The sequence below is a fragment of the Mesoplodon bidens genome (assembly GCF_964165515.1).
Source record: "Mesoplodon bidens genome assembly, chromosome: 10".
Classification (NCBI taxonomy): Eukaryota; Metazoa; Chordata; class Mammalia; order Artiodactyla; family Ziphiidae; genus Mesoplodon; species Mesoplodon bidens.
This window is the reverse complement of record NC_138172.1, coordinates 35437030-35461917: the sequence shown is the minus strand read 5'-3', so window position 1 is coordinate 35461917 and position 24888 is coordinate 35437030. Positions and strand designations below refer to the sequence as shown.

Genomic DNA, 24888 nt, shown 5'->3' with positions numbered 1-24888 from the left:
TGTTGACTTATTTCCACCAGGGGCCCACCCATGAGGCTTTAGTGTAGGCTCTAGAAATGAGAGCCTTTGCTAAACGCTGAGCGCTCTGGGCTGGGGGCTCTCGCTGTGTAGCGGCTCGTCAGCCCAGAGCTTGGTCGGTCTTAATGGACAGCTCCTGCTTCCCGCTCCCATCAGGTGGTCTCTCCTAGAGGTGAGGGGACAAGAGGTCAGAGTGGCCCCACTCAGCAGATGTGCCTCTCTAGGCTCCTGTCCTGAAGAAGGCAGGTATGAGGTTAAAGCGGATACTTTGCTTTAGGACAGGTAGCAGGCAGTGCAGGGGGATAAAGGCCACCTACCACCCTCTTCTCTGTAAACTGCATCCTACTGTGACCGGTGGCCCATTGAAGTGGACGTGGTTCTGTGGTGAGGTCACTTCTGGTGTCTGAGATGTTGTTAAACGTCAGCCTCGTCTTTCAGGCCAGCCACAGCTGAGCCTCCCTCACCCTGCTCTGCACCACGGCCTTCCGCAGGCCTCCCTGGATGCCTGACTTGCAGAGCCACTGGTCCTGAGCCAGCTGCATTCTGAGTTTCCGTCTTCAGGGCCTTTGCTCAAACCATGACCACCCCCTTGGATGCCCTTTCCCCACCTGTGCTCACCTAATCCCACCTTCCCTTCAAGGGCCTGCTCCTCCCTCCTCTGACTGGAATTGAAATGCCACCCCCCCCACCCCACCCCGAGAACCCACGGAGCCCCACCCTGAGCCCCTCTCTTCCGGTGCCCACCTTCGCCAGCCTGCGTTAGAATTCCATGTGCATGAGGTATTTGCTAAGCTCCTTGACTGCGCTTCATGCATCTTCGTGTCCCAGGTGCCCCGCTCAGCACCTGGCCGAGGGCAGACCCTCGGGAGGAAGCGAGCGGGTGATAGTCAAGCTTGCAGGGCATCTGCAGTCCACATCTGACCGGGGTCTGAGGCTGCCCCAGGGAGGGAAAACATCAGCACCTCGCTCATCGCAGGTCTGCCATCCTGAACCTTCCTGTAGCAGCCCTTGCCCTCCATCTAGAATTTTCCATGGAGCTGAGGGCTGCCTTGTTCTACTGTGTCCAAGGCGGTGGGGAGAGGACTGTGATGTGGGCTTGTTAATTAGGCTCTCATGTGTCCCTTGCTCTCTCTTCTGGCCTTTTCGATCACCAGGCAAAGCTACAGCTGTGGCTACTATAACCGATACCCAGGCAGCAGCTTGGACTTCGAGCGGCCTCGAGGCTACCATCACCCGCAAAGCTTCTCGGAGGATGATGACTCACCTGTTTGCTATGATTCCCGGAGGTCTCCAAGGAGACGCCTGCTCCCTCCCACCCCAACATGTGAGGCCAGATTTTTTGTTTGGGAGCAAGGCTCACAGAGCGCAGCGTGCCTCTCCCCCTGCCCCAGCCTGGGGGTGGTGACGGACGTGGTCCTGCCATGTTGGGGGCCTCCAGTCCTCGAGACCAGCCCCCTAGTTGGAGATGCTGTTGGCTTTCTTTCTCATCTGTGTGCCACGTGGTAGGGCTTAAAGCGCTTCCTGCTGAGAACAGAGGGAGACAGTGTGAGGCCCCACAGCTGCACGGTATGTAGCACCTGATGAGGGGTTTTCAGTGCGCCTCATCACTGCCTTTGAGCTTGGGATCTGCCCTGACAGGTAGGCAAGACATGCACCATGGTGTTGATAGTCCCACTCCCTAGATGGGGCGGTGACCCCTTAGAGGGCGGAGGATGGGCCCACGCACAGAGTGGACTTGAGCCCAGGCCTCTTACCAAGGCCCATGAGGAGTACCTGGGGGTTCTTGGTATCCATCCTTCCTCCTCTCTCCCACCTTTGCCTTGGTCTGCCAGTGCTCTCTGCTCATGGTAGGTTGTGGCCTTGGTGGTGACCTCTAGGGTAGGCTCTCCCATCCTGGGGCCAAGGAATCCCCTCCCGCAGAGAAGGGGCAGGGGCTGGCTGCTCCCTGACCTGGTTTTCGTGTGCATCTGGCATCAATGGTGCCACCAGGAGATCTGGGTCACCCACAGTGAGGAACTTGAGCCAGGGAAGGAAACACAGCAGTGGCCCCTGCCAGTTCCTGGCTGGGTAGTTTGAGTTTGGACACGTGGACATTTTGATGCTGGTTAAAGAATATCTACTTCTGGCGTTTCTGAAGAATGAGGCATATTTTGGGGTAGGACTCTAATCAGTAACCAAAAATAACCAAGACACAGCGGCTCTGAGTCTGCCATCTAGTGCACAGTAACAAGTGCAGTTGGGTGGTGCCCAGGTCCTCTCTCTCTCTAGCTGTCATAGCCCTGCTGGGAAGTGTAATCAGACCCATTTCCATGGTTAATATTTAATTTCACAGCCCCAAACAGAAGCTGCTAAACAGAGCAGTTCTGGGGTCCATCAGTACCAGGTGACGCACACGCAGGCGAGGCTGGACAGAGGCCCCTGGCCCTGTGAGTTCCACTGCCCTCCTGTGACCTCCCTGTCTCCCTTTGGTGGCCACGATAATCACCATTCGCAGGTGCCGCCTCTGTGAATCAAGGACCCTGAGCGGGCAAGAGTGGCTGCCCTCCTTATTTTTAAGGGTGAATAAATTAAATGCATCTTATTTGCTTTGCTGCCCATCCAGTCAGACCTCAGGCAGGGAGACCACGGAGCCCCTGTGTTCTCAGCCACAGCGGGATTACTTCCCCCATTAGAGACGGTGGTGCAGAGAAAAGAGAGGATCCACTTTCAAAGCTGAAAGGTGCTGCCTGAATGACAGCGGTGGTGGTTCTCCTTTCCTGGATCCATCCTCTGGCCCCACCATCTGACCCTAGGAGGGTCCGAGAGGTGGTGCTGACCAGGGAGCCCGTCCTCTTCTTAGAACACTTAAGTTCGGTCCCGCGTGGCACGTGGAGGGAAGGCTGTCTGATGCGGATGGCAGGTGTCCGTGTCCCATGTCGGCAACTGGACGAGGAGGCCCAGCAGGCCCCACGGTGTGCGTTGGGCCCACGAAACAGGGTTCGTTGTCTGTCTGGTCCCTCCGTGTCGGGCAGTGGCCGGCAAGGGCTCGGTCTGGTCTCCATGCACTTTTGGAGCCTGGCCCCCAGAGAACGGGCTCTGCAGCATCGTGTGCAGTCCCGGGGTGCCGGGGGCCTCCCCAGGCTGGTCCCTGCGGTTTTCCAGTGCAGGAATTAGGGGTGTGTGGAGTGTTGCCGGGGCATGAGAAATGCCCCGTGAGCTTGGAAAGCAGAGTTCAAGAAAGGACTGTTGAGGTGACTCAGCGCTGCCTTGCAGGCCACCAGTAAGGCTGCCGAGGCAGCTCCACGGCGGCAGCGCCTGAGGGGAGGTGTCCTGGGGAGGCCTCTGGCCTGTGTTCAGGGCCCAGAATTCAGACTCATCTCCCAGGCCTGGTGCCCTGTGAAGCCACGAGTGTTGGTTCATCTTGTCATCACTCGACCTGTTTATAAGCCTCTATTCAAAGTGGCTGTTAACAGGGCAGCCAACCTCATTTTTTAAAGTTCAAGGTATCCTTTCTTGTTTGTTCTGTCTTCAGGGCTAGGGAAGCTGAGTCTTTCCCCACAAAAGGATCTGCTTATTACCTGGTTGAGCTATTAGGGCAGGTAGCAAACAGAAGTGTAAACATAACACAGGAGCACCAGCATGATGCTCCAGCCCCCAGTGACACTCAGGATGTCTGGAAGGTGAGAACGGGGCGGTCAGCAAGCGTCTCTGGGATTCTAGAACGACGTCGTGTACTTGACCCGGAATGCTGTGTCCACACCAGGTGCAGGGACAGGGGCCTAGGGTCAGAACAGCCACCCTCTGGCTGCTTCTAGCTCCTCCCCCTGAGAACAGGCGTGGCAGGGAGGAGAAATTGACTTGCTCTTTTGAAAACATCCCTTAGTTGGGCTGCTTCTTCCTCCCTCCCAAAGTTCTGAGACACCGCCCCCGCCCCCACCGCCCCGTGCCCAGTGCTTTTTCTTGGATGCCTTGCTTGCTTCCTCCTGGGCCCCCTGCTGAATGTCCAGGGGGCTGCCCTGACCCCAGAGCCCCGGGGCCCTGATGGCCAGATTCACAGCTGCACGGTGTGATTTAACTTCTCAGCCCCCCGGAGATCCTCCTTCAACTTCGAGTGCCTGCGCCGGCACAGCAGCCAGGAGGAGGTCCCGCCATCCCCCGCCTTCCTTCACCGCACGGCCCTGCCTCTGCACCTGATGCAGCAACAGGTGAGCCGGCACACCCGGCCCTGCCCCCAGGGCCGATGGGCACCCCGTCCCCCTCGGCTGCCAGCACTGGAGGGAAGGGGGACCCTCCACAAACACTCTGGTTCAGTCCTGTGACAACCTCGCCAAATAGAAACTATCATGAACCCTGTTCTACGGATGAGCAAGCATCACAGAGGGAAGGTGACATCCCTGAGCTCACACAGGAGGTGAGTGGCCGAGCTGGCATTTGAGTCCCAGGCTGCCAGCTTCCAGAGCCGGGCTCTCAGCCTAGCTGCACACACCCTTCCTCGGCACTGAAGGCAGGGCCTGGGACAAGCCACACTGCAGGGAGTGGCTGCCGCTTGACTGACCCTGAACAACTGGTGCTGCCCTTGGCTCTGAGAGGTTGTCCCGTCCTTTACGAAGCCCTCTGGGGGCTGGGCCCTGGGGTCACGAGAGTGTGTGAGCCTCCGACCTGCCTGCAACGGGGGTGTAGTCCAGGGAGACCGGCCTGTCAGGGCGGCCGGACAGGAGGGAGCCCAGGGCCTGGAGGGCCTGCGGGGCTTTGCCTCCAGGACAAGGGTATGGTACTTTGTCTTCCTAAAAAGACCACATCAGAGATGCTGTCCTCTTGTGTCTGTGTGTGTCTGGGTCAGGTGGGAGCACACATGGTATGGTATGCTTCTTACCCTGAGCGTCCATTTCAGAGTTTCTGTTCAGGTCTGCCAACATTTTGCCTTTCTGCCTTTTTAAAAAAAAAAAATTATTTATTTATTTGGCTGTGCCGGGTCATAGTTGCAGCATGCTGGATCTTAGTTGCGGCAGGCGGGATCTAGTTCCCTGACCAGGGATCGAACCCAGGCCCCCCTGCGTTTGTAACGCACAGTCTTAACCACTGGACCACCAACGAAGTCCACTGCCTTCCATTTTTTATGTTAAGTTTTGTGTGCTGCTTTGTCATGGACGGAGGCCCTGGAAGGCCCTGGCCATCGCATGCCACACACCAAGTAGGCATGGAGGTCTTTGTGGGCTTGTGCGTGACAGTGTCCCGTCCCCTGCTACCCCGCCCTGCCTCCCCCAGGCGGTCCTGGCTTCCGATTTGGCCACAGGCCTGTGCTGTTCATAAACCCGGCCTCACCGTCCCCCTCTGCAGAGTGGGATGCCAGGGCAGACCTGCCATGGCATCTCTGGAGGTGGAAGAAGCAGGCTTGTACCTGGTGCTTCCTGAGCAGAGTGCTGGCCGCGGGATGAGTTGCCCTAAAGAGAACCAGCCTGTTTCCCTACGAGCGCTGGGCGCCGTCAGCTTACTCTGAACGCACTTCCCTATTCAAGCCCGGAGTGAACCGGGTGGCGTGTTCATACCCCACAGCTTGTGTGTCTTCCCTGTTTCTTCATGCTTCTAAGCAATTTCACCAACAACTGATTCCTACCTGGGAAGAGTCACAGGAAATATATTATGCATTTGGGGGAAAAGAAAACACGGTCTGCTAGAAAGCCAAGTTTTTACGGCCAATTCATTGAATTACTCAGTGTGCTGTGTCCTTCTGAAGCCCCTGTAAAACAGCGCCTCCAGCCTGGTCTGTTTTTTTTTGTTTTTGGGTTTTTTTTTTTGCAGTATGCGGGCCTCTCACTGCTGTGGCCTCTCCCTGCTGTGTCCCATTGCGGAGCACAGGCTCTGGACACGCAGGCTCAGCGGCCATGGCTCACGGGCCCAGCTGCTCTGCAGCATGTGGGATCCTTCCGGACCGGGGCACGAACCCGTGTCCCCTGCATCGGCAGGCGGACTCTCAACCACTGCACCACCCGGGAAGCCCCAGCCTGGTCTGTTGTGAGGGGGCCCGAGGCCGGGACCTCTGAGGACCTCTGGTCTCCCCACTTCCTCTTTCTCCTCAGATCATGGCAGTCGCCGGTCTAGATTCCAGTAAAGCCCAGAAGTACTCGCCGAGCCACTCCACCCGGTCATGGGCCACCCCGCCAGCGACCCCGTCGTACGGGGACTGGACGCCATGCTACACCCCGCTGATCCAGGTTGAGCGGTCGGAGGCCTCAGACCAGGTCAACGGCAGCCTACCGTCCCTGCACCGCAGCTCGTGGTACACGGATGAGCCTGGCATCTCCTATCGGACGTTCACACCAGCCAGCCTGACCGTCCCCAGCAGCTTCCACAACAAAAACAGCGACAAGCAGAGGAGCGCAGACAGCTTGGTGGAGGCAGTGAGTGTGGCCGCGGAGTCTGCACGGGAGGGCGGAACTGGGGAGAACCGCATGCAGCAGGAACGGGTGGTGGTTCTGAGGGCAGGCAGGCTCCGGAGCCCGGATGCCTGGCTTCTGAACCTGGACACCGCCCACTTCTTAGCAGCAAGGATGGTACTTAAAGCATGAATATAAAAACAGCACCCCGGCCGGGTTTCATCAGGTAGCTGTACCTAGGATTGTGTGTGTTGTTCCTGCAAATATGACTAGCTTATACTGAAACATCTGTCCCCAGTGGGTTGCACTCTTATTGGGCCACATGCTGTGTTTGAGGTCCTTCAGATTTTCAAAGCCATTCACCTTCCCTCTTAGTTACCACGTATGGGGTCTAGCAGACATGATTGGCTGAGTCCCAAGAGCACATCATACAGTCACTGCTTGAGGTGCTTTTTCTGTCCTTTTGCATTCATGCCACAGATCCTCTTTCCTGTACAGGTTCTGATATCTGAAGGCTTAGGACGGTATGCGAGGGACCCAAAATTCGTGTCAGCGACAAAACACGAAATCGCCGATGCCTGTGACCTAACCATCGACGAGATGGAGAGTGCAGCCAGCAACCTGCTGAACGGGAACGTGCATCCCCGGGCCAATGGGGACGTGGGGCCCGTCTCACACCGGCAGGACTACGAGCTCCAGGACTTCGGGCCCGGCTACAGCGACGAGGAGCCAGACCCCGGGAGGGATGAGGAGGACCTGGCAGATGAAATGATTTGCATCACCACCCTGTAGCCCCCAGGGAGCGGCCGACTGGCTCTGGCCTCAGGTGGGGCGCCGGAGGGCCAGGGGAAAAGTGCCTCGTAGTTAGGAAAATTTAGGCACTAGTGTGGAGTCCCTATTCAATTTAGACTTTTGTACAAGTGACGTCATGCCTCAAGGAAGCCATAAATCTGGTAGGGGACAGCCGCGCCCACATGCTCAGCCCCAGCTGTGGGCAAGAGCAGGTCCAGCCCTCCTGGAGAGGACCAGCGAGGAGGTCGGACAAGCCCTGCCCGCTTGTCCAGAGTGCTGGCCCGCCACCCGCAGGCATGGGGGGGAAGGTTTCAAGGTGATGACGATCACCATACCTATGTCATTACCTCAGCCATCGGTCTAGCATATCAGACGTTCACTGGGCCCAGCGTATCCATTTTTAAACCCTTTTCCCCCAAAAAACACACTGCTTCCTGATTCCCGTTCGGCTCTTCTGAAATGCAGTGTGTAAGTCAGGACCTACCTACCAGCCGTCATCCTGAGAGGGGAGCGGGACCCTGTAAACGGGGTTTTCTGTGACGTGACGCCAGTTTACAGGAGAGAGCATCACTCCGACGGTCGGTTTCTGACTGTCAGGCAAAGGGCAACTGTAAACTGGAATAATAATGCACTCGCAACCAGGTAAACTTAGATACGCTAGTTTGTTTAAAAATTCTAGATTTACTGTATATGACTTGTAATATACTATAATTTGTATTTGTAAAGAGATGGTCTATATTTTGTAATTATTGTACCGTATTTGAAATGCAGCAATATCCATGGGTCCTAATAATTGTAGTTCCCCACTCAAATCTAGAAACTATTAGTATTTTTACTCGGGCTATACAGAAGTAGAAGAAATAGAGCCAATTCTCATCTATCCAGTGGAAATCTTTTGGGGGTAAAATTTTAAGTTCAAAAGAACTTGGCACTACAGAGATTTTTCTAAACTATTTTGAGTCACTATAAATCTGTCTTTACACAAGAGATACCAGATGACTATTTGCAGTCTTTTTTTGGGCAGGGGTTCTATGATTTGATGTTGCACCTCCTGATCCACCATGGGTTGCAGCTGTCTTTTGTTTTGCTTTAGTAACTCTCCGATGAGCACACTGCAGCCTAGGTCGAGCTGGTTACTCTGACCCGGTGGCATTCATAGTTGTGGTTTTCTCAGCTGCCCCCACAGGACATTTCCGGCGCAGAAATAATCGCACAGGTGAATGAAGTCCTTCTGCTGTTGTCCCCTGGGGACTGGTAAGGCTGCTTGTCTTAGGAAAGAAATAAGGAGTGCTGGGGACAGAGGGGGCAAAGGATGATCGATAGGACTAGACGTCGGGCTCTGTACAAATCGTATTGCCTTTTTACAAAACATTGCTGTACTGTGTGTTCTCTTTGAGGGCTTTTATATGCAACTGAATGAGGGCTGAAGTTTTCATTAGAATGCACTCACACTCCAATTGTACTTCTCAATGAAAACCCACTTTTGGATCATTAGACCCATCAAGGCTTCCTTTTCTGTTCACAGAATTATGCCGACTTTGTCAAGTTACCTTGGCAGGGATTCCCTGCAGTCAAAAAGACTGGTAGCGATTTTTGGTTCAAAGTTTTTAAATATTACGTAACCTGTTAATGTTTTGGTTTTTTTTTTTGTAAATAACACTTTGTTATGAAGACCTTACAAACCTCTTCTTAAGACATTCTTACTCCAGATCCAGGCAAAAACACTTCAAGGTTTGTAAATGACTATTTCCTGACGTAAATTCTTTTTTATTAAAATGCAAAATGATCTTCAGAATAAAACTGTGTAATAATTTTATTGTACTTGGGAGCTCTCGCAAAGAGCTGGCGTTCGCCAGTGCGAGCTTCGGGAGGGGCAGGTACTCTGTGAGGGCACTTCTGTAATTATGTAGATTTTTTTCTTATCCTCTTGGCGCCTTCTCCTTTTTTCTTATCCTCAGGCCGATGGTAAATTAAGGCCAGCTGCAGAGAGCCCTGTTTCTCCTAAAGGGCTAACCCACTGTCACCGTCATCTCAGACTCTGTGTCTCTCCACCGAGCATCGGTCTTTCTTACTGTGTGGCTTGGCTTACCATCATCAGTCCTAAACTGCTGTAACAGGACTGAGTTTTCTGGTATAGTCGGTGATCTTTTCTAGTCAGCACTTAACCGGCATTTTTACAGGCTGCACCACTCCTAATATCTGTCTGCATTAAGCCTGCTTCGACTGCTCATCTAACATTAAATTTTTCTTTGGAAGAAAAATTTGAAGTTGTAGAGCATGGTTTTTTTCTTTCAGGAATCTTTTAAGATTAAATGTCTCTCCTTTTTAGTTCCCCTCCCACTCCCTAAAAAAAAGTCATTCTGTTGTGTCCCCAGGAATAGTACATTTAGTTTCTTTCATCTTGTGTTTTCCATAATATCACAAAACAGAAATGGCAGCAAGAACCTCGTTAAAATGGTCTCTGTGATTTCCATCCAGACGGCTGGGCCACGCAGCACCTCCCAGCCTGATTCTGAGATGTTTCAGAATCAGCCAGTGGCTGGGAAGGGTGGGTTGCAAAGGCCCCAGAAGCTTCTCCAGTGCAGGATGGGCTTAACCTGCCTGATGAACCCACTTTACGGCTGATGCCACGCTTGTGAGAGAAACCAGAGCAGTTTATTCTGTGTTGTTTATGTTTTGCAGTCCTAAGTGTCTTTGCCCATTGCCTGTTTTCCTGCAAAGGTTCTTACTGTTATGCTGGGTGGTCAGTTTGTCCTGAAAACTGGTTAGCATCACACACAGAGTTCCAACTCCTTTACTAGCCTCCCCGACTCAAAAACAGACTCCAGCTATGGCCTTCATTTGTTGAAAAAAAGTTTTTACTTCTCTAAAATGATATTCCTTCCCTACTGGGGACCTAGGAAGGCAGGCGAGGAAGAGGAGCAGGCCTGGGGCCCTTGCTTCTAACCAGAGAACGAGAGCCAGAATGGCTGTGAGGGCGCCCTGTGGGGACAGTGGCAAGAGATGCGATGGGAGGCTGAGTCTCAAGACGGGGCCAGCGGAGAAGGGTATGTGTTTTTTCTGGTTTTTAAGAGAAAGGCACCTAGGTATTTGATCTGATGGTAAGTCGTGCAGTGGAAATCTGAAATGACCTTTGGGAGGAGGAAAACGGTTTGGCTGGAGAGAAGACTCTATTTGAATTTGTGGAAATGGCTCCTGCAGCCTGCATGAGGGCTGCACAAGGCCGTACGTTAAGGCGCCAGAGTCCCACCTCCGGGACCTGCCCTTTCCTGGTCACCTGCGGGCAGGCTGCTCCTCTAGCTGTATGTTCTGGCTCTTATTCTACCAGGAAGAACCCTCTGCTGATGCAGCAGCTTAAACACTGGCTTCTTCAGAGGGGTCAGTGTTCTGACCACTAGGCACATTTGCAGCTTTCTGTTAGGCTTTTTCAACCATTTTTGGAAATGTATGTTTTTCCTTTGGGGGAGTACTGCAGGCTTTTTGCTAAGGGACTTAAACGACGTCTTCCTGGTTCTTCAAGAGGCTGAGCACCGGCCGGTCTCCATGCCCCTCGGGCTGCCAGACTATGGCTCATCCTCCCCAATTCCAGTTTGCACTTTCCTCCCCTCTCTGGCTTCCTTGGCCAACAGCCCTCTCTTTCTGAGGTCGGAGCTTCCTTCGTGGTGGTGGACCCTTCAGAGCCTTCAGGTTAGGACACGGGCCAGTGGCTCCACCCTGCCCACGTGGCCACGGCACTCAGCTGTCAGGGCTCGAGGGAGGAACCAACCGCCTCAGATCAGAATATTCTGTCCTGGGTCTGAACTCCAATCGCAGTTTTCTGTTGGGTCCTGGATATACGTGACACTCATGCTCTTCTCCTTTGAAACGTGTGTGTGTGTGTGTGTGTGTGTGTGTGGCAGTGTCATGTGATCGCATGGAACGAGGCCCCGTAGCAAGGGCGGGAGAGGGGCCTGGGTGCCATCCACCGTACAGGCTCCCCTTACACACTTTGCTTTGCCCATCGACACGCACACTAGCGCGTCAGCCACCGTCTCAGAGGCCGAGGGCACCACAGTACGCAGAGGTGACCGAACTGAATGGCCATGTCACCTGCCATACCGGCGCCAGAGGAGGTCAGTGCAGTCACACTCAGGCCTGGGACCGCCGCACACCTGCTGTGTCACTTCGTGGCCCTCAGAGCAGGGGGCTGGCACCTGCACTCCTACTGTTCCTTCGCCCCCGCAGGCAGCTCCTAGACCCAGAGGAGGCCTGTGGGCAGGTGGGGACCTCTCTAGGAGAAAGACATCTGTTGGCAGATGTAGAATTTTCTTTCTTGACCCTCCGTTGGAACCGAAAATAAAGCAAGATACAGGTAAGATGAAACAAGATTTGCTTAAAGATTTTTAAAGGAAGGATGGTGTGATGGCTTTCTGCTTTCCACTCTCCTGGAAATCTTTCTCAGAAATGTTAAGTTGCAGCTGTTGGGCCTCCAAGGCACCTCAATCCACTGTGATCCAGGGTGAAGCCAGGAATGTTCCATTTTCCTCCCCTCCTGATTCTGGGTCCAGCACGACAGGTTTCCATATAGCACTTCCATTCTTTCTCGCCGTAGACAGTGGCTTTTGGATATCATCAGAAAAATCAATCCAAAATGCATTCAAGTTTTCATTACCTTGTAGAGACAGTCTGGATAATGACAGTCTCAGTTCAAAGATTAAGTTACGGGATTGCATTATTGAATTATAAGAAGTTTAAAGATCAGAGAGCTGTCTTAAATGTTACTTTGTATCTGTTTCCCCCCACCAAACTCAAATCTTTGCCAATTTATTTTTCTTTCACTCAACTGCATTTTTTTACAGGATCAGGATCACAGTTTTACTTGACTGCTTTTTCCGTCAGTCTGGCTCCCGCCTGGTCTGTTGCTGTGGACGTCTGGAGAATGAGAATTAGCCAGCCGTGGCCACTGCTGAGCCCTCCATCTCCCCAGGCTGAGAGGGAGGCTTTGCATGGAACGGGCCAGGGATGCAGGTCTGCTCTGGGTTTCTAGGTTTCCTGGCAACAGGAAAATCTTTAAAAATGCTGAACCCTGAAACCCATGGTAGTGAAAAGACCCTGCAGACTTCTGAGTCCTGGAAAAAGTCCCAGAATTCCTCTCATCGGGCTGATGGTGTTAATAAGAACCAGAGCATCAGAGAGGTGGGCTGCAAGCCCCTCAGAGGGACCCAGCTGAGCACCAGTTCCTGCCTCACTCTGGGAGTGAAATCAGGAAGCGGCAGAGAAAGGAGAAGCCTGTTTCTTCCAGCAGGCAGCTTTCCCTCTGGACACTGGAGGCTTGTGCACACATCCCAGCTGAGCTCCATGCTCCCTAACTCCTGTGGGACTCTCGGCCTCCGCTGCAGCTTTCAGCCTGAGGGGGAGGATGCCCCGGCCTCTGTGCAAGCACCCTGCTCTTGGACGGGCTTGCCTCCAGAGGGAGCCTGGGAGAGAACCACTTTCCTCAAGTCCTATCAGGGCCCAGGAACACAGCAGGACCCTGCGTTGGAGAGCGCCACAGAACACAAGACAAGGACCTGGCCAGAGTTACCCATTCTCCACCGGCCTCCCATCCCCTCTGCTGTCCTACCAGGAGGCAGGGAGGAGGGGCCCCAGCCAGAATGCCGGCCTTCCCCAGAGGGCCCCCAGGGACATGCTGGGAAGAAAGAAACCGATTCACTGACCAATACTGGTTTCATTTCTTAAATTATCCAATTCTTGGCCATCAAACTGTAACATTCTAGAGAGATCCAGGAAAGCACATTTGGTGCCAAGGGCTGTGCTGAGCCTTCTTACTCAGGGACAGCCTCAGCGCTGGGTGGCCAGGGTCCTGGGCTTGTAGACAGGGACAGCCTCATCCCAGAGAGCTGGCCGCCCCTTGATGATGTCGGCTGCCTTCTCTGCGATCATGATGGTGGGGGCGTTTAGGTTGCCGCTGACCACACTGGGCATGATGGAGGCGTCGACCACCCTGAGGTTTTCCACCCCGAGGACCCTGGTCTGCGGGTCCACCACTGCCATGGGGTCGGAGGGCTGGCCCATCTTGCAGGTGCACGATGGGTGGTAAGCGCTGTCTGCCTTTGCCCGCACAAAGGCGTCTATCTCCTTATCCGACTGGACGTGGCTTCCTGGCTGGAGCTCCTTCCCCCGGAACGGTGCCAGAGCTTTCTGTGCAAAAATTTCTCTGGTCAGCCTCACACACCGACGGAAGTCATCGATGTCAGTTTCTGTCAAGGAGAAGAAACAGGTTAGATGCCTCCTCTTACCATGCTGGCCTCACTGGAAGATTCTCCACTGGGAGAGGCTCAAGAAGCTGCCCAAGGGGACACGGTTCAGGGACATGGAGGTCCAAGCCACCAGGTTGCCTGTCACCTACCCATCAGCAGTTACAGTGCAACCAAGCAGAGTCCCATGAAGCCCAGACAGACAGCATCCTAGACGGACACAGCTTGCCCCAGAGGCCCTACGCTTAAATCGGGGATCTGAATTTTCTTATCTATAAAATAGAGATAAGACTACACATCCTGCCTCTGCCACAGCGTGAGTATTATTGGGCAAAACCTGCCCAGTGGGGACTGTGCAGTTTTGCTGTGCATATAGAGGCAGGCCCAGGAGTGTAATTTGCTTTTAGAAGATACTCACAGGAACAGTAAGAAAAATGTTCTGTGAGCTACCTATACACAGCCAGATCTCCTTGCGTCTCTTGGTAGATTGTTCTGGAAGCTGCAAATCCTGCCTACTGTGTAAAATGGTGTGTCGGAGTTAGTTCAAGTGACCGAGGGCACTACATAGCAACACGTGCACGTTTACAGCCCAGGATAATGGGGTGGAGGGAGGACAGAATGTGACTTGTGTCTCAAAAATGGGGTCCAGGGGTGAGATTCAGGGACACATATGAACCCCATAAAGGCATTCATTCATTCAGTCAATCCGTCAACGACCCAACAAGCCCAGGTCTGGGAGAGACAAAGGTGGCTGAATTACCTGTTGACAAGTAGTTGGGTTGGATCACAGGGTGGTCATGGGGGTTGGCACTTCTCAGTTTGAGCCAGCCCACGCTCGTGCCCCTCATGGTCCCCACATGCACCTGGAAGAGCCCAGAGAGGTGGTGACCCCTGTTAACCCCCCAGCTTAGTCATTTAGAGAGGCCCTGGGTTTCCTGTGGTCCCTGGGACTCAACACCCAGAGTCAATTAAGAGCAGATACATTTAAAAATCTACCTGCATCTTACCAACCCCACCCCCAACACACACAAAAGGCATCAAAACCACCTCAGTCCCTCTCTCCTGCTTCCTGGCTTTATTACCTGATGGCTCATGTTCAGGGGCTGGCGGTCCCTGGGCAGAGCCGGCTTCATTGTCCATTTCTAGTACTCAGGACCCGGTGCAGCTGCCCCAAGCTGGGTGCAGGTGTGGCCTTGCTGTGCACCACACAGTCTGCTTCACTCTGCCTCTCGCTCCCCACCCCCCTTCCCTCCTCTCAGACACTCCGGGCAGCTGGAGAGCAGGGCATCGCCTTCTGGGCCGCCCACCCTGGAGGCCCTGCTGCAGTGGGGAGACGACCTGCTCACCTGGTAAGCCTCCTGCTGTGGGGGGACCCGCCCATGGTCGATCACCTGGGAAGGGAGGAAGTGGAACTGGATGTCCGGGTGGGGGACCCCAGGCTGGCTCCGGATGAACCCACCTGTTTCCAGATGGGCTGTGGCTCCATCCCCTGAAGATCAGAAGATGATAAGGCAGAAGAGCAAGTCCAGGCGTGGCAGGTGGGCCAGCCTCCTCTCTCCTGGGCACGTCCTCCTCCTCTTCCTGCCTGTATTCTAGTGCCTGGACCCAAGTCCTCGGCTCGGTCCTCCTTCCCCTAGGTGGGCTCACCCAACACCATGGCTTTCGATATCAGCTCCATGCCAAGGGGCTTCAGCTTTGCCCCTTCCCCTGACTCCACCACTGCCAACTGGACTGTGGGACCTGATGTCCTATGGGCATCCCAAACCTACGGCAGCCCACCCTTCACATACAGGCCGTGATCAAGGTCAAGGCCCTCTTCCATCCAACCTCCCACTGTTGCAGGAAGGGGAACCCCTTCCAGGGCCCGAGAGTGGGCTCTTCTCTAACACTCGGAAATGAATTGTCCGAGGAGGCACATGTGCTGACAAAGCAAAAGACTTTATTGGGAAGGGGGCGCCCGGGCAGAGAGCAGGAGGGTCAGGGAACCCAGGAGAACTCTGCCACATGGCTCACAGTCTCAGGTTTTATGGTGATGGCGTTAGTTTCCAGGTTGTCTCTGGCCAAGCATCTTGCTTGGCCCATCATCTGACTCAGGGTCCTTCCTGGTGGCGTGCGCATCTCTCAGCCAAGATGGATCCCAGCGCAAAGGATTCTGGGAGGCTGGTTGTCTCTACCCTCTTTTGGCCCCTCCCAAATCCTCCCAGTTAGTTTTCACCAGCAGCACCCTGTTCTTTTTCAGGACCTCCTGTTGTGAGACACCTCAGGCAAGAGGCTATCATCGTGCCTGGCCAAGGCGGGTGGTTTTGGTTAGTGGTTCCCTAACAACTCGAGAGCCCACTCTCGGGCCCTGGAAGGGGTCTCCCTTCCTGCAACAGCTGGCGACTCTGGTGGAAATCTCTTCTTCACCACGACTGACATCCTGACTGCTCAGGCACCAGCTCACCTACTGATGGACCAGACCCAGAGGCCACCACTGGGACCCTCTTGTCCCTGATCTCCTATTGACACAGATGACTGGCCAGAGTGCCCCGCCCAGGTAAGGAACAAGAGACGTTGCTGACCTCTTTGCCCTTCCCTCTCCCCTTCCTCTTCTCAACCCCTCCTATCCTACCCTCCTTTCTTCTGGATGCAGGAGTCTGGCTGAAGGGCTTCAGTTATCTGAGCGCCAGAGCCTGATCACCTCCGGTGGGCAGAGAACTTGAATTATCTGGTATCTGGTTTCTGGTAGGGCCGAGTTCCTGTCCTCCCTTCCTGGAAGCCCAGAGAAAAGTCCCGTAACGCCTGGGGGTCTGCAGGTGGCAGGAGATGTCCGAAAGGCCACCCCTTTTGTCCCCCCACTCCTTCCCCTCTTCTTTCAAACTGCCCTCCTTTCCTCCCTTTGAAATCTCTGAAGACCTGAGATATTTCCATTTACTCTGTTCGTCAGTACTCGGATCTGAAGTTCTCTGTCTCTGTAGGAGGTTTTCTGAGAGACTGCAATCTTGTATTTAAGGGAGTGTCTGATTAGGACAGCCGTGCCTGTGTGTGTTTTGTACTCTGTGTTCTGTGTTGCGATTTGTGATGGCCATTCTGCCTTATGAAATGGGAAATTCTGGTTCTGTTCCACTGCAGAGCCCTCTTGGGAGAATTCTGTCTGACTGGAAAGATTTTAGCTATGAGCCTATGACTAAGGAAAAGATGATATTCTATTATAACACTGTGTGGCCAGAATATTCTTTAGACTCCAGAGAAAACTGGTTTAGGTGAAACTCTTGAAAATTCCAAAACTGGTTCTTTTTGCATATACAGTTAAAAAAGGGAAGCTTGATACAACGTCTTTTCAGAATTCTGACCCTGAGGGAACAACTCCTTCTGGGAGAACTTGCTTTTCTGCTCTCAGGATCACTTATCTTATCTAGATCATCTCTAATTCCTGAGATTGAGGGGAAAAAAAACAATGTGGAAGGAAAGCTTTCTAAATTTTACTTATTCCAACCATTATTTATAAACTTGTGAGTTTTATAATACCTGACTCATAACTAAGTTTAGAAAATGAAGCTTTGAGATCTCTGGTTGTGTTTGTCTATATATCTGTGTGCGTTATATATATGTCCTTACCTTTGGATGTTATTACCAAAACTAATTTTTTAATGAGCTCTATTTAATTGGCTTAAGGGAAATTTAGCGCTTATATAAATTTTCAAAAATACAGAAGGTAACTGGCCAGAATTAATTTCAGGTTCATGTAAACTGGGAAATATTCAGTATTAAATTAATATCTGGTATTAAACTTAGTTTAAGTTTGTTAATTTAAATAGACATGTCTTTGTCATCAACATTAAGTATAATACCTTTATTGTACCTAGGTTTAATAGAAGTCAAATAAGATCTTATTATATCTGTTGTAAATTTGTCAACAAGGAAAATAACTTGGTGTGATGAAATTTTTTAAGTGAATTAAATACAAGTGAGATCAGAGCTTTTGGGTGAACTTTTTAGGAATAATTATATTTTAGCAATGTCTACTTGAGAATAATCTCTCCAGATACTTGGAAATATACTTGAAATTTAGAGTGGTTCTAAATTAAGTGATGGAAGTTTATTGAATAGCTAGGTGGTTCCCAAATAAAATAAGATACTGAGACATCAATTACTAAACAGAGAAACTAAATGTATTTAGGACTATTAATGAATATGTTTGGTGCCACCCTGAGATGTTCTCTATAAGAAAGCAAATGTTTTTAGAAATTATCACTAGTATTTATGTTTACCAATCTACAGAATGCTAATGTAAAAGTTCATAATTGCTGGGACTTCCCTGGTGGTGCAGTGGTTAGGATGCCACGTTCCCAATGCAGGGGGCCCGGGTTCGATCCCTGATCAGGGAACTAGATCCCACATGCATGCTGCAACTAAGAGTTCACATGCCACAACTAAGGAGCCAGCATGCCACAACTAAGGAGCCCGCCTGCTGCAACTAAGACCCAGTGCAACCAAAAAAAAAAAAAAGTTCATAACTGCTTACCTCTTAGTTTTCACTAGAAATTAAGGTTTTTAAGAGTTGAGGGCTCTAATTTAACCATGTAATTAAAGCTAATAGAAATAATAAAGGAAGCATTTCAGTGTACAGCAGGAAAGTAGGATGTGTGTTTGCCTTGAAGAAGGTATGAGAATGGAATTGCACTTTATTAAAGGAAAAGAAAGTGAGTCTGTCTTAGAGCTGATTGTTTCTCAGTGGAGAAGAGAATGCGGGGGCAGACTAATATGGATACAGAAAGTGATGGAGGGTTTGTGGATGGTCAGGATTGGCTAGGTGTAGAGTACAGTCAATTAAGTGAATTTTGTTATTAAAAGCAGGCTGGTACAAGACTGGATCTGGTTTTCTCTCTTTAGTAAGAGGACAAAGTTTCCTTGGAATGCTGCTTTTGATAACAGATTGTGTGAGTTTCCGTGCCTTTAAGTGATCTGTATTTGCTTTTGAGACCTCTTGTAACTTTGGTTAAGGAATAAGCATTATCTCACAATGACCTATGATCTTATTTGACTAAGTGTTTTGAGACCTTTTGACAAACTTCCCAAATACCAAATTTTAATTAAAGTTCTTTTGACCTCCAGCTAACTTTGGGACACTTTAGAGGGTCTCTGAGGCATTTCAGAGAGAAATATTTAACTAGTATTATCTGGTATGTTAAATTACATGGAGAGCATTATCACACTAGTGATAAACCTACTTAGAATATACTGTATGGATAAATATTATTAATATACACATTCTAGAAATTATATAAAGTTTCTGAAATTTGGATATGTCCTGGTATTGTTATAATATTAGTTATCTTAAAATGTTGTATGTGACAGAAACTTGGTTAAGCTTCTTTGTCAAAAACATTGTAATTAGATCTTTAACCTTGCCTTTTTAAGACTTTTTGTCATTCACAGACAGTTAAACTGATGCTTTGCAAAACTGCTTCATCTTCAAGAAGATTCACAGAAAGAGCTTTAGACAAGTACAGGTTTCTGATAACTTTTAAATCATACTACTAAACTAGATAAGACTTTTTTTTGTGAGTAGCTATTTTATTTATGTCTTTGTTTTATTTACTTACTTACTTACTTATTTAATTTTTGGCTGCACCGTGAGGCATGTGGGATCTTAGTTCCCCGACCAGGGATGGAACCCGTGGCGTCTTAACCACTGGACCGCAGGGGAAATCCCAGGTAAGATATTTTTAACAGTGTAATGGAAACTGTTAACAAAAAGGATTAGTTACATAGGATTGAGTAAACTGATGAACGTGGTTATAATTTTTATGGTTTCTGTCTGAAACATTACTAGCTTTTAATCTGTGTTTTCCAGATATAGAGAAACCCCCTCAAACTAATTATGACTTGTAGCAATTTGGTAAATTGTACCTTTGTAAGCAAAATTGAAACACTTCCCTTTTCTTTCTACCTGATCCCTCCAGAGATTGCAAACTCTTAGGTTCCCAGCAGCTGTATAAGATAAATTAGTAAAGCCACCTCCTAACAGGTGCAGGAATCTCAAGTTATTTTGCGGACCTCAAAAAGGGAGGGATTCACCTAAATCTATAAGGCAAAATCTGTGACAGGCCCTGGCATAGCTTTCCTGGCCTTGGGAGGCCTTTTATCAAACTTAATTTGCAGACAAATTAATCTTGATTTGGATATATCTGATAAAAATGAGGGTAATTTTAGGGAGAAAGAGACATTTCAGTGGATATCAAACTCTAATTCTGTTTATTGAGGTCTGTATTCACTAAGACTCACTTCTCAGATAGTTCCTTGCTGTTATATTGTTGCAAAGTTTAATTGAATTATTAAAAGGACACTCTAAATTTGTTTCTGAAGCTTAACTCAGTAATCTATCCTTGGATGAAGATCAGATGCTCCATGATCTGCAACCGGAAGGTTAACACCAGGCTATGGTCATTTAAATTTAAAGGCTCCCTTATGTTGGGGAAATTAAACTGAACTAGGGATAACCAGCCTAGTAACACTAGGAAATTGGGCTGGGTGCCTTATGGACAATGCCAATATATACTGTCCCTTGAAGGGACACAACAGACTAAGTCAGATGAACTGGGATATACTAGACTGCACCTAATGGAAGTTCTTGACTTAAATTTTTATGTATGACCTTACTAATACTGCTAGCTATATTATTTTTTATATTGCCTGTTTTACAAAATTGTTGTTTCTTGCATTACCAAATGTGTGACTGAGCCTCTGATAAAATGATGATATATAGTTACATATGAGATCAATGATTGTTATAGTGTAACTCTAGATACGGGAAGAAGCATATCAGCATCATCCCTCCTAGATTTAATCTAACTAGAATGTATTTTACCAAAAACTACCTCCCTCATTCAAATAAAATTTTCTACATTAGTATCAGACCAAAAAGGCCTAACCAAACTATATTTTCTCTCATTCCTCTTTACCCTCACCCTAAGCATAGTTCTATTTAATTACCATGAGTAACCTCTATAATAACTACAACACCAATAGGCAGTGACCAACCAGTGACAGTTGCTAATCAAGCACCATAACTATACAACGCCACAATTCCTATAGCCTCTTCACTAAAAAATCCAGAATCACCTGTATTATAAATCACTCAGTCGTCTAGCCTGTTAAACTTGAAATACAATCTCCACTTCCTCATCTTTTAAAACATAAAATACCATTGAAAATTATATTATCAACCCTGAAAGAAATATACCTAAAACAGTCTTCTTAGAAACTCAAACCTCAGGATACTGCTCAGTAGCTATAGCTGTTGTATAACCAAACACTACCAACATCCCCCCTAAATAAATCAAAAATACTATTAAACCCAAAAACGAGCCACCAAAATTCAACACAATCCCACAACCAACACCACCACCCACAATCAACCCAAGTCCACCATAAATAGGCAAAGGTTTTGAAGAAAACCCCACCAAACTAATTACAAAAATAGTACTTAAAATAAATACAGTGTATGTTATTATTATTCTTACGTGGCCAATGACGTGAAAAATCATCGTTGTTATTCAACTATAAGAACACTAATGACCAACATCCTAAAATCACACCCATTAATAAAAATTATTAACAGTGCATTTATTGATCTTCCAGCCCGATCTAACATTTCACCATGATGAGATCTCGGTTCCATTTGTTTAGTATTACAAATCTTAACAGGCTTATTCCTAGCAATACATTACACATCAGACATAATAACCGCTTTCTCATCGGTAACACATATCTGCCGAGATGTAAACTATGGGTGAGTTATCCGATACCTACATGCAAATGGAGCATCCATATTTTTTATTTGCCTATTTATTCACATAGGACGAGGCTTCTATTATGGATCCTATACTTTTTTAGAAACATGAAACATTGGAATCATCTTATTATTTACAGTCATAGCCACAGTATTTATAGGCTATGTCTTACCTTGAGAACAAATATTCTGAGGGGCAACAGTTATTACTAATCTCCTCTCAGCAATTCCATATATCGGCACAAGCCTTGTCAAATGAATCTGAGGTGGCTTTTCAGTAGATAAAGCAACTCTTACACGCTTCTTTGCTTTCCATTTTATTCTCCCATTCATTATTGCAGCACTAACAGCTGTCTCCTTACTATTCCTTCACGAAACAGGATCTAATAACCCCACAGGAATTTCATCTGATGTAACAAAATTCCATTTCACCCCTACGACACAATCAAAGACGTCTAGGTGCCTTATTACTAGTTCTAGTACTAATAATGTTAGTGGTATTTTCACCCGATTTATTAAGAGACCCTGATAACTACACCCCAGCAAACCCTCTGAAAACACCACCCGTATCAAGCCAGACTGGTACTTCCTATTTGCATATGCAGTTCTGCAATCAATCCCCAATAAACTAGGAGGAGTACTGGCCCTAATCTTTTCAGTCTTAATTCTAGCACTCATCCCAATGCTCCATACATCTAGACAACGGAGCATAACATTTTGACCTCTAAAGCATAATATTTCGATCTCTCAGCCAATACCTATTTTGAGTACTAGCAGCAGACCTATTAACACTAACATGAATTGGAGGACAACCCGTGGAATACCCCTTCATTACTACTGGACAACTAGCATCTATTTTATATTTCTTTTTAATTTGGGTACTAATGTCAGTAACTAGCACCACTGAAAATAATCTCCTGAAATGAAGAGTGTTTGTAGTATATCTATTACCCTGGTCTTGTAAACCAGAAAAGGAGAATAACATTCTCTCCCTAAGACTCAAGGAAGAAGCTCCAGATCTACCATCAGCCTCCAAAACTGAAATTCTACTTAAACCATTCCCTGAAACTTTGTTATGGGAGACTTACAAGATTATGAAGTACCATGTCAGTATTAAAATAACCTCTTTTTACCATAAACTACTATGTACTTCGTGCATATATGCACTACCACATTAATATGTACCTAATACCATATCGTACATAATGCCTTATATGTATAATGTGCATTATTTACCCCATGCTTACAAGCATGTACATTATCTTATTGACAGTACACAGTACATTATATGTACAATCGTACATTAATTATTTACCCTATGCTTATAAGCATGTACATTATCTTATTGACAGTACATAGCACATTAAGTCAAATCAATTCTAGTCAACGTGTGTACCATATCCAATAGATCACAAGTGTAACCAGCAGGCTGTGTGAAACCATCAACCCGCTTGGGGTGTCCCTCTTCTCGCTCCAGGCCCATAACTTGTGGCGGTTTCTACTAATGAACTTTATCAGGCAAGTGGTTCTCACTTCAGGGCCATCTCACCTGAAAGAGCCCACTCTTTCCTCTTAAATAAGACATCTCGTCAGACCAACGACTAATCAGCCCCTAACTGTGATTTCATGCATTTGCTAATTTTTAATTTTTAAAGGGATGATGTGACTCAGCTACGGCCATCTGAGGCCTTAACACAGTCAAATAAATTGTAGCTGGACTTTAATTGAATATTATTTACCAACATCATCAACCATAAGGTGTTATTCAATCAATGGTTACAGGCCATAAGGAAATTACGGACACACATACACACACGTACACGTACGTACACACACACATGCAGTAAACAGATGAATGACCTGTTTAACAAACCCTCTTTACCCCCTACTAAATCCCATGCTCTACATGCCTATAATGCCTTGCCAAACCCCAAAAACAAGGCAAAAACATATAAATACATGGAACTTAGCTGCCTACTCAATAAACATGAACTGAATGCTCAGAATTAGATAGACCTAGAAAATAAACCCCAATCATACCAATCAACTACTTAGATATTTACCATTTATATAGACCACTTTTATCAAAATTTTAACACTAAATCCAACATAAACCAACCATATACATATTACTTCACTATGTAAAAACAGCTTGTTAGTGTAGCTTAAAATCTAAAGCAAGGCACTGGAAATGCCCAGATGAGTTTACCAAGTCCATAAACACATAGGTGTGGTCCCAGCCTTTCTATTAATTTTTAATAAAGTTCACATGTAAGCATCTGTGTCCCAGTGAGAATGCCCTCTAAATCATTAAGATTAAAAGGAGCAGGCATCAAGCACACTAATATGAGTAGCTCATAATGCCTTGCTTAACCACACCCCATGGGAAACAGCAGTGATAAAAATTAAGCCATAAACAAAAGTTTGACTAAGTTATGTTACCTAGGGTTGGTAAATTTTCTGCCAGCCACCATGGTCATATAATTAACCCAAATTAATAGAAACTCAGTGTAAAGTGTGTTAAAGAGTGATATAAAATGAAGTTAAATTTTAACTAAGCTGTAAAAAGCCATAACTAAAATAGACTACGAAGGTGACTTTAGTATTTCCTGACTACAGGACAGCTAAGACCCAAACTGGGATTAGATACCCCACTATGCTTAGCCCTAAACCCAAATAACTACAAGAACAAAATTATTTGCCAGAGTTCTACTAGCAACAGCTTAAAACTCAGAGGACTGGGCTGTGCTTCCCACCCTTCCAGAGGAGCCTGTTTTATAATCGATAAACCCCGATAAACCTCACCAACCCTTGCTAATTCAGTCTATATTACCACCATCTTCAGCAAACTCTAAAAAAGAATAAAAGTAAGCATAATTATCATACATAAAAATGTTAGGTCAAAGTGTAACCTATAGGATGGGAAGAAATGGGCTACATTTTCTATTTCAAGAATATATTCCTCACACACGAATTATGAAAACTAAAAACCAAAGGAGGATTTAGTAGTAAATTAAGAATAGAGTGCTTAATTGAATAAGGCCATGAAGCACGCACACACTGCCCATCACCCTCATCAAGTATTATAATAATTTCCTAAAATCTATTAGCAAATACTAATCATACAAGAGGAGACAAGTCGTAACAAGCATACTGGAAAGTGAGCTTGGATAAATAAAAGCATAGCTTAAATAAAGCACCTACTTTACACCTAGATTTCATAATTTATGAATACTCTGAATGAAATCTAGCCCAACACCTCTCCACATATCTACTAATATAGGCAGACTAAATAAAATATTCACTCAACATTTAAAGTATAGGGGATAGAAATTTAAAATATCCTCTGGCGCTATACAGAAGGTACTGTAAGGGAATGATGAAAAAAGCATTAAAAGTAACAAAAAGCAAAGTTTACCCCTTGTAACTTTCACATAATGATTTAACTAGGGAACATCTAACAAAGGACTTAAGTTAAATATTGGCGAAACCAGACGAGCTACTTATGAACAGTTTATTAGAACAAACTCATCTATGTAGCAAAATAGAAGATTTATAAGTAGAGGTGACAAACCTAATGAGCCTGGTGATAGCAGGTTGTCCAGGAAAAGAATTTCAGTTCAACTTTAAAAATTACCAAAATAATTATAAATTTTAATGTATTTTACAATGTTATCTAAATAGGTACAGCTTTTTAGAAATGGATACAATCTTA

The 24888-nt window shown here is 47.7% G+C and overlaps 2 protein-coding genes across 2 annotated transcripts in view; one reads left to right on the top strand and one right to left on the bottom strand.

The window, feature by feature from the left end:
* The window catches only part of CACNA1D (calcium voltage-gated channel subunit alpha1 D), a 321901-nt gene extending 312364 nt beyond the window's left edge, over nucleotides 1-9537 (top strand). Inside the window, exons 43-46 of the mRNA XM_081245584.1 lie at nucleotides 1173-1342; nucleotides 4081-4202; nucleotides 6075-6395; nucleotides 6870-9537. Coding sequence (XP_081101710.1) covers nucleotides 1173-1342; nucleotides 4081-4202; nucleotides 6075-6395; nucleotides 6870-7163 — 907 coding nt within the window. The 3' untranslated portion in view covers nucleotides 7164-9537. The remainder of the gene's footprint in view (nucleotides 1-1172; nucleotides 1343-4080; nucleotides 4203-6074; nucleotides 6396-6869) is intronic.
* The window catches only part of CHDH (choline dehydrogenase), a 72240-nt gene continuing 56886 nt past the window's right edge, over nucleotides 9535-24888 (bottom strand). Inside the window, exons 6-8 of the mRNA XM_081245578.1 lie at nucleotides 14746-14888; nucleotides 14160-14262; nucleotides 9535-13402 (exon numbers count right to left, since the gene is read on the bottom strand). Coding sequence (XP_081101704.1) covers nucleotides 12984-13402; nucleotides 14160-14262; nucleotides 14746-14888 — 665 coding nt within the window. The 3' untranslated portion in view covers nucleotides 9535-12983. The remainder of the gene's footprint in view (nucleotides 13403-14159; nucleotides 14263-14745; nucleotides 14889-24888) is intronic.